The following is a 9,427-nucleotide window of genomic DNA, read 5'->3' as shown; positions in this document are numbered from 1 at the left end:
CTGGTTTCATCTTCCTTGTTTAAAAAACATAGTTATTTTCAGTTAATATCGTAATGAGGCCTGACTGTTTCAGGGTTATAAAAGCCTCCTGGGTTTCTGGAGTCCCTTCAGGAGAAAGGCAAGGCAGGCCACCTCGCAGGTCCCCTTGCCTTGGGCACAGTTGGCAATGGAAAGAACTCCTTCCTGAGGGCTAGAAAAGCTGCAGGTCCCTGAGATAAAAAGCCTTGGAGAAATGCCAGGAAAGGGACACAAGGAAACTTGCAGAAACCACCCCACTCACACTACCTCCCTCACAGGCAGCGTTGTTGGAAGCGGGTCACCAACCCCCCCCCCAAGCTGCCCACCTGCTAATTTCAGAGGCAAAGACCTCATCAACGATGTTTTGATACAGCAGGGTTGTGCTCCTTGTTACCTAACGTGCAAAATTGTCATTTTCTTTTCCTCAAATGCCACATCTTTGGAGTCTTCCACGTGACCAGGCCAGCAGGTGACATGCTATTGTCAAGTGTTCATACACATGCCCATTGCCCAACGTTAGGAGCAATGTCCTCTACGCAAAGCATCCTCACGGGTGAAACTTTGTTGAAAAATGCAAGCATGGATGGAAGTCGCACAAAACTGTTATTACTTGGAAAAAAGAAAAGGCAGCACCAGAGCCCAAATTTAAAAATAATAAAGAAACCAGTTTGTGTAGAAAGGCTTTTTATTTTGAAAAACGTTTTTTCAAATTTTTGAAATACAGTGTAAAGTACAACATAGAATTATGTCTGCAAGTCAGCTTATGCATGTCATGCCAGTTATTTACATGTAGATATATACAGAGTGCAGATAATTATTGAAACCACACTACAAAATAAACAGAGAGTTCAATAAGATAATTTAGTAGGACTTTATTAAATATATATAGTTATTGATTGTATATACCTTCCTATGAAAATACCATATAGTATCTAAAGTAACCCCTATAAACTCTAATACCTCCAAAATCGTCATAAATATGATTGAAAATTGAAACTATCCATGTGCCCTGTTCAGCTGCTTTGCCCTTTGCTATAACAGAAACTCTTGTAGTGCTGAGATCACGGTGCTGTCTTTAGTGCCAGAACTTTAATGATAATTCCCGATAAAACATTTGCAAAAAGCTCAGATGCAGAACAGCTTTCAGCTGAGACATCCAACGGCTGAAGCACCATTCCCCATACTTAAAAAAAAAAACCACCAGGATAATCCAATGCCTTATTAAATACTGCCACATACAGGACAAGAAAAACAACGCTATGATCTTCAGTGACTGAATTACAACATCGGATTAGTAGCTGTTTGGATACCAAGCACCTTATGAAAACAAAACAAAGCAAACTCCCACAGCACATGCCAGATCTTCTCCAAGACAAGAGACCTCCCAACTTGTGCTGAAACAGCCCCACCAACAGCCTGACTTTTGCAGGAGCAGTAACTGGAAGGGCCGCGGCAGCAGCCGCTGTCAGTGCTCTCTGACCACAGGGAACAAGACTGAACTTTGCCCACAGCTTGATCTCCGGTAATGGAACAATCCATACAGGGCACTCTGCTGAAAGAAAGGATAATGCCAAGCCGTATCATATGTTACCCCATCACCAGAATACTCTGCTTACTTTCTAGGGGCTTCTGCCCAGCAAACCCTCACTATAAATTGCCAAAGGTCTGTCTTTGACTTCGCTAGAGCTTTGCGAGTTTCCATCAGTGGCGAAGATCCACCCCAGTCCGGAGGATGTGCTTCCCTACTGGGATTTCTCTTCTTGCTGCTCAACCCAACATTGCACAAACTGCTGCCTTAGGAAAAGAACTTTGAAGAGCAATACGCTTTTTAGTTTCATTATTTCATCTGATGCAATCTTATTAAGTAGAAAATAGACCAGTGGAGACATGTAAGGAAAAAATCCAACTACTGCCATACAATGCTTTTTCTTTGTTGTAATTATTGTTCTGAACTGCTGAATTTTGCAACTTTTCCTCTCCTAACATGTCTTTCCTAAAGGCACATTACAATTCGATCCAATTACAGACAAAGAATAGAGATTAGCACCAGAAAACATATAAAAGGAAAATAAGTTATTATTACTATCATAGAATAGCGCTGGTCAGCAAATCTGTGCATCATTTTTTTTCAGAAATAATTGAACAGTGGACTTTATAGATTAGTTAGGGACATGAGTGATAGCTATGGTTTAATTTAAGAGTTTTGTTACATAGAACTCTAAATGCCATAAAATGGCAAGGACATTTTAATACTGAACTCATAGGAATTACACCAAAAATATTTTTTCATCTTTATCATCATTAATAAAAAGTGTGAATATAAAATATTAATATACTTTACATATTTATCATACAATATATCAGTCCTTCACACTATTAATTTGATTCATGCTGTGCTGCAACATGTATCAAAAAGTTTAACAAAGAAAAAACATGGGTAATTACATAAATTGTGGGTTCAGACATTATTTCCACAAGACAAACAGCAATTACAATGTGTCATCTACCTTGTGTTCTACAGCGATATTTGGAAAAAACCTGCTGCATCCTTTTAGGAAGGCTTACATAATTTAAAAAAATTGCACAACCTTCGCTTATAGAGTGAATCTGACTTTCGTAAAAAACAGGAAATCAATATTGTGAACTAATTTAGTCAGCTTGCCTGATTTTCTGGAAAGGCACTATCAAGATATTATATCTTCATTTAAATGTTATATGGATTTCTGATCCTTTCCAATTATCAGACGGAATTTTTGGTCAGGCCTGAGAGTATCATCATTAGACAAGCTTTGGTGCTGCTCTCTCCCCCATTTGTGGTGTCTTTGAACACCTACTTCACTTGCCAGTCCATTGTGCAGCTTCTCGTAGAGATAAACTCCCCCCTGCAAAGTCAGGGAAGAGCTGGGGCATCCACAACCCAGCAGTGAGATTGTACAGAAAGTGCTCATTACGTACCACAGAGGAGGAGAACAGAAAAAACATAAAATATTTCAAAAAATGAAAAACCCTACTCATCCCATTGAGAGCGGGTGGTTTACTGTAATTAAGAATGGGCATAACCTTTTTCAGATGGAAATGCCATTTTAAAGCCAAGCTACTCTAAAATTATTTCTGTGATCCTCATGGCTGGTTCAGAAGAAGGGTCTGAAGAAGTGCAGAGTCCTACAGAGGAAAATACCAATTTGTTTTGAGAGCAGCAGAAAGAATGGGATCCAGTTTCTTATGAAGTTGTCTTCTGCAATTCATTTTTGTGTCTAATGCGAGATGAAGGCATGGGAACAGACAGAACACCTCTCCTCCACAGGGATTCCTCCAGGTCTTTCTAGAGCCTTTCCCTCAGCACTTACAGACTTCGCTTACTTAATCTGCAACTGAACTTTGCATTTTTACAAAATTTTTAATGAACTTAGCACCTTGGAGTCCTCTAGCTTGCACTAAGATCGGCAGGTTTCAAAAGGTAATATTGGAGAATACCCAGACGTATACACAGGCTGTAATACTACCCAAGGTCAGCTTTTCCCCCTTCTTTTTGAATCAAGCAAAGAAAGTAAGAGCAAGCATTTTCTATTTCACTGTTTCTCAAGAATTTCACAATTACATTCCTCCTGAGAGGAATGATTAGGGGACTGGAACATCTCTCCTATGAAGAAAGGCTGAGGGATTTGGGTCTCTTCAGTCTGGAAAAAAGATGACCAAGGAAGGATCTTATCAATGCTTATAAATACTGAAAGGGTGGGTGTCAGGAGGATGGGGCCAGGCTCTTTTCAGTGGTGCCCAGCGACAGGACAAGAGGTAATGGGCACAAACTTGAGCATAGGAAGTTCCACCTAAACATGAGGAGGAACTTCTTTACTTTGAGGGTGGCAGAGCCCTGGCACAGGCTGCCCAGAGAGGTGGTGGAGTCTCTGTCTCTGGAGACATTCCAAACCCACCTGGACGCGTTCCTGTGCAACCTGCTCTGGGTGACCCTGCTCTGGCAGGGGGGTTGGACTAGATGATCTCCAGAGGTCCCCTCCAACCATCTACCATTCTGTGATTCTGTGAGAGGTATAACAGGTCATTAAAGGATGTTCAGCAAAGGTTCATTTGCCACTGACCCCAGTGCAATAGATGGAAGAAGTGTTTTTTTCCCCAGCTCACTGCACAGTAACCTGCAGCTGCAGGATCTGTGTGCGGGGCTTCCAGCCTCTGCTCAAAGCCCTGCCTCCCTTTCTGCTCCTTTTTGCCTGCAGCAGTACTCCTGAGAAGGTCACCAGAGGTAAGCTTTCTGACATTCTGCAATTTTTGGATTGCAAAATACAACAGAACCACAACGAAAACCATGTTGATCTTCTCAGGGCAATGGCAGTTTCAGACGTAGCTTACACTAAGAAATCTTGGCTTGCCTTAAAAATAAGAAAGGCCCAATCTGATGAGAAAAGACCCTCACTTCCTTTCCCATCTGCACTGGGCAAATTAGATGAGCACATACGTGTCTGCATCCACTGCCTGTGACAACGTCTGGAACAGCCCTTCATCACAATGTGCTGAGCACAGTCTGGTCTTAAGGCGAAGTGTAACATTATTTAGGACTTAAATGAAATTGTATAGGGAGAAGAAAGAACCCAGATCCCAGTCACTAATTCAAGGGGCCAGTCTTCAACTGCCTCCAGTCAGCCTTACCCAGACTCCCCCTTCCCTCTCTCCTTCCCTGATCACCATTCGGTACTTTAATTAGCAAGAAGGATTTTGCCACCAGCCTGAATTCCAACACAGAATTGCTCTGCAGAAAGCATGCGTACAAGTAAAGAAGGTTCTGATGTGCTTCTTCATGTTCGCAATAAATCTTATTTTCTAATTTAAACAAGAAAAAGGCTATGGAAAGAAAAAAGAAGCAATTCAAAGATTACTGATGTTTTTCATCCTAACAGAATTCCTTCCTTAAACTTTCTAGAAGCAGTATCCAACTTAGAAATCAACAGAAAATACATATATTGATTTCTGTTACTGAAGAAAGAACTAAGCCTTGATAGGTCTATGAAACGGTGAATTCCTTCTGTAGCACTAATGCTGATGAATTACTAATATAGAGCTTAAATATCTTGTTTTGCAGTGGGGCATGGTAAGTAGCCAAGCAAGCAGTGCATGTTTTCCCTCAAGGTGTGCAAGAAAGATGCTAAGATTTAGAAAGCTGCTTGCGGTTTCAGGGTTTTTTTGAGTTTGTTTCTTTTTTTCAGTCCTACCAGGAGCAATCGATGGGTCTTTACGAACTTTCGAAAAGTAAGCCGTTTTTATTCTGTAGAAGGGGAGAAATCTTTATGAAACAGTTTAGCAGAAGTCAGGAGAAATAATACTAAATACTTTTATTGCTACATGGAGCTTTCAGCATTCATAGCTTATAAAATTAGCTACTTCACAGGCCATTTGTCTTATTGGCAATGGAAAAAGTTGGAAAAGGACTTGGTTACAATTTATCTCAGGTTTCATAACATACTGCTGTTTTTCACTGCTCACTTCACATTACTACCAGTCACTCCAGATTCAGCATCTCCCTGTTTTCTACAGATGTTGCTCTGAAATACACTGAGAACATTGTCTCGATGACGGGTATCATAAAAATAATAAGTTGTTAATATTATCTATGATATAGAAAGGAAATCTAAGAAGCATTTGAATGAAACATTCATTAAACATATCACATTTTGAATGAACACTTACTGCTCAGGCAGTGTATAAACTGATTTCATTATCAGTTGTATACATTCTAAAACATATTGTAATCTCAATGAATAACAGAAGTTCAAACTTCTGATTTATGGAAAACTCATTTCTTATTTGAAATGATTAGGACTAATTTTAGAATCAAGTTTTCTAAGGGAGAATTCAGATCACAATAGAAGCACTTACATTATGAAAAAAAATACAATTTTTCATATTAAAAACTACAGATTGCAAGAAATGTCGTAGAGCGCATTGCCTCTAAATTTCACACTTCCTAGAACCTGAAGGTCTGCAGCTAAATGGCAACTTTTTTTATTTTATTGCTCTAGTGTTCCTTACCCATAAAAGAAGAACAGAACAACCTTTTGCAAACAATGGAAGTTATTTAAACAGAGTACCGTCTTCAGTACAGAAACTGTTAACTGTTTCATTACATTCTGTTCCGTTGATAGGGAGCTGTGTAACCTGCAGCTGCAGTATCTGAAGGAAATCTACCACTCAGCTAACGGGCTGATCCCATATCTGTGTCAGATAAAAATCATAGTGCTTATTATTTGTTACCATGGATACCATGAAGATATTGCTGTCCACTAAAGATTGCTAGAGGAAGACAACATAATTCTCAGGAACGAGTCCTGTTTTGCCTTCATAAGTTGCTTTTAACCAGCCTGGTTCCACTGATGGATACACTGCAAAAAAACCAGCCAGACAAATAAAACATATTTACAATAAATTAACACTGTTAAAAGATCCTATATATGGTTCGTATATTTATTTAGCCAGTATTTATTCAAGAGCAATTGAAAAATCAGGACAAAAACTCAGAGTTGAAAATGGAATTACACTCTGTTATCTCGTGGATATAATTCAGTTTTTTATATTTTTTTATGTAAAAAGAGAATGTAAAAACATATCTTACCATTGGAAAATATTGCCCCCTGTGGGAAAGACAGCTCATGACTATGCTCAGCCTTACAGGAATACATGGCTTTTGCTTGTCTGAAAGAAAAAAAAAAAATGCTTTCAGTTTCTTGGGTAATTTTTTTGTGTGCGATTATGAAAATGGACATTCTCACTTGCAGTGTTAATGCTCTCCTCCCCACAAACAAGGCTGTTTGTTAAAAAGCACGTGATAACATCACCATCATCTATTATGGTTCTCTTAAGGTGATGCTAATAATCTGAGAAGAGTGTGATTCATGTTCTTTAATGCAACAAAAACAATTTCAGAAAATGGTACCCACATTTCCTAGAAGCTCCTTCTTTCCATGACTTTACTGGATAGACTCCAGATGAGAAAAAATGCGTTTTCCCTTTCCCTACTTTTTCCTACATTTGTTTTGAGCACATAACGGTAAACTTATTCTAGCAGTCAAAGGGTCAGTACTCATCAGATCATAAACTATTTTGCCTGACTACGAGCAGTCAACACCACCTCAGGCCTTTTTAATAATGATGATGATGATAATAACTACAACAATAACAACAACTATTATTACTTATTATTATTTTAAAAGTTATAAATAAGCTTTAAAATTCTGCTCTTGCCCTAATGAGTTTTCAGCCTAGCAAGACAAAGACAGAAGCCAGAAGAGGAATGAATGAGGGAAAACACATGAACCTCTCTCAGGTGACTCAGCAGTTAAAATTATCCTACAGGAGGAAGAAAGGTTTATAGACTCCTGGAGATGGCAGACTCACAGCCAAGCTCAACTGAGTAGAAAACACGGGTCTGGGCTGGGCAGGGCACTCCAGGTGTTCAAGGAAATGCAAAATATAGCATGGAAATAAAAACATAAGAATGACTTGGAAAGGATATTTAGTCATATGGCAGGGAGGGGAGCATGGGTCTACAGGGCTTCATACTGTCAGCCTACTCCTACTAAAGCCCCAGCCCAGCACCCAGAGATCTTGCTGCCAACCCAGAGCTGTTTGCTCTCACCAGCTCCTCCTTCCCATTTTTCTAGGTATTCTTTTCTAATGAAAATCCTTCTTTTTATGATGCAGTTTCTCACTTTATGTGAGAAACTGACTGACCATCTGCGTACCTCTAAATCAAAGTCAAGAAAACAGAGTCAGGGATTACGTGTTGGTGCATCTTTTTTATAGATGCTGCAATAAAGAGACCACAGGCCTTACTAAAACTGTTGGGTAACTGCAAATCTTGTGAAAGCAGTAGGAAAACTCCTTTGCCTCTTTCAAGTGCAGAATAGAGTAGCAATAGGGAATGGTCTCAGTAGCTTAATACTACAGTCTGAGATATGGATGATTAATAAACTTGAAGTCAGGAGGGAAAGAATGGGAAGAGCGAGAAGTCCAAGTAATTCTGGAATTGGAAAAAGAGAGCACAGGTTGCACAGGGCACAACATTTTGGTCTTCCCTGTCCAATCCTAAAACATGTACTGTGGCCTCTCATTCTCTTACTGACTAAAACAAATCTGTACTATAGCGTTATGTACTCATGTATACAAGAGAGAAAACAGCCAGGTGAAATAATGCTCCAGCATTAAAAAAAAAGGGACAGACATACTTGTATTAGAGATATTGCATCATACAAAGTCAGAAAGCAGAGTTGCAAAGATTAATGGGAAGAAGGAATTAAGTAAGACCAGGCCACTGTGGTGGTAAAGCATTGAGTAAAAATTATCTGCTCAAATACAGATGACAATGTGACACTGCAAAACCATATATGTACTTTTGATCCGTTTGCTGTACAAATGACCAAAACAGGCAACAGACACTTCAAGTAAGAATGAAGCTGCTTAGATACCATAATGCATAGGTAAGCAATAGCTTAAAATTTCAAAACTAGTTATTTTTAGCAGGGTAAGTTACCCCTGCACAGAGTTCAACACCATCTTGACTTGAGTATTTCTGGTATCAAACCAGAGAGCTTAAAAATAGTTTAGCTGTCTTACACTCTGTCCTGCATATATTCATGAGATGGTAGAGTTATGAACTCAGAAGGCCTTTCTACTGGGTGGATCATGATGTAATTACCATGATTTCCAGATAGTTCAGAGAAAAAAAAGATTATCCTGAAGTTTTAAATTAGCCTTCATGTTCATAACATGCATGAGAGGTAAATAAAAGCTGGCGCTGAATTGCAAAATCTTACTCCGACTTGAGCAGCACTATAACAACAGCTAAGCTACTTCTTATTTCTTCCTCCTTTTGCCTGCTCTCTTCTCGTTTTCCATCATCCTTGTTACTGTTGCTCTTCTGCTTTCTTAGGAAGGCTGAAGTACAGCAGCTATTAAGCCTTTCAGCGTTTTTGGCTTTGTAATCTGCTCTCCATATCCATTATCAAACTGCTACCTTTTTCCTTTGACAGGTTTTTGCTTCTTACCTGCTTTTGATATACAGATACATGTGGCACAGGCTCCCAGGGAACAACAGGGGAGAGTTTACAAGACGGGAGCATTACAAAATAAGAGAAGGAACAGTGGTGGAGGTGAAATGATGCAGGACTGGCGAAGCAGCCATCACTCTCAGCTTAGTGCACTGGCTTAAGAACATTCCAGTCTCCATTTATACTTTTCTTCTTTAAATTAATGCCCTGCTGTTTTCATCTCCCTTTCTCCCCTGCCACCCTCTTTTTTGGTCACCTTACAGTTCATGTACTACACAAAACAAGATCAGCCTTGATTCATGTAAGCTGCTTCTCTCGAACAAAACCAGTGGGCCTTTTGCAGGTCAGCTTTCTCC

The 9,427-nt window shown here is 39.5% G+C and overlaps 1 protein-coding gene across 2 annotated transcripts in view; it reads right to left on the bottom strand.

Annotated features, from left to right (window-relative positions):
* Positions 1 to 703: 703 nt before the first annotated feature.
* The window catches only part of ARHGAP42 (Rho GTPase activating protein 42), a 171,077-nt gene continuing 162,353 nt past the window's right edge, over positions 704 to 9,427 (bottom strand). Inside the window, exons 23-24 of one of the 2 annotated variants that reach the window (XM_063329837.1) lie at positions 6,638 to 6,717; positions 704 to 6,407 (exon numbers count right to left, since the gene is read on the bottom strand). In XM_063329837.1, coding sequence (XP_063185907.1) covers positions 6,319 to 6,407; positions 6,638 to 6,717 — 169 coding nt within the window. In that variant the 3' untranslated portion in view covers positions 704 to 6,318. Of the gene's footprint in view, positions 6,408 to 6,637; positions 6,718 to 9,427 lie in introns of those variants that run through there. The other variant, XR_010070381.1, reaches the window with a different exon arrangement.

The sequence above is a fragment of the Chroicocephalus ridibundus genome, chromosome 1, assembly GCF_963924245.1.
Source record: "Chroicocephalus ridibundus chromosome 1, bChrRid1.1, whole genome shotgun sequence".
NCBI classification, from domain to species: domain Eukaryota; kingdom Metazoa; phylum Chordata; class Aves; order Charadriiformes; family Laridae; genus Chroicocephalus; species Chroicocephalus ridibundus.
Note: the sequence above shows the minus strand (reverse complement) of the source record. Positions and strands in the feature narration are given on the sequence as shown.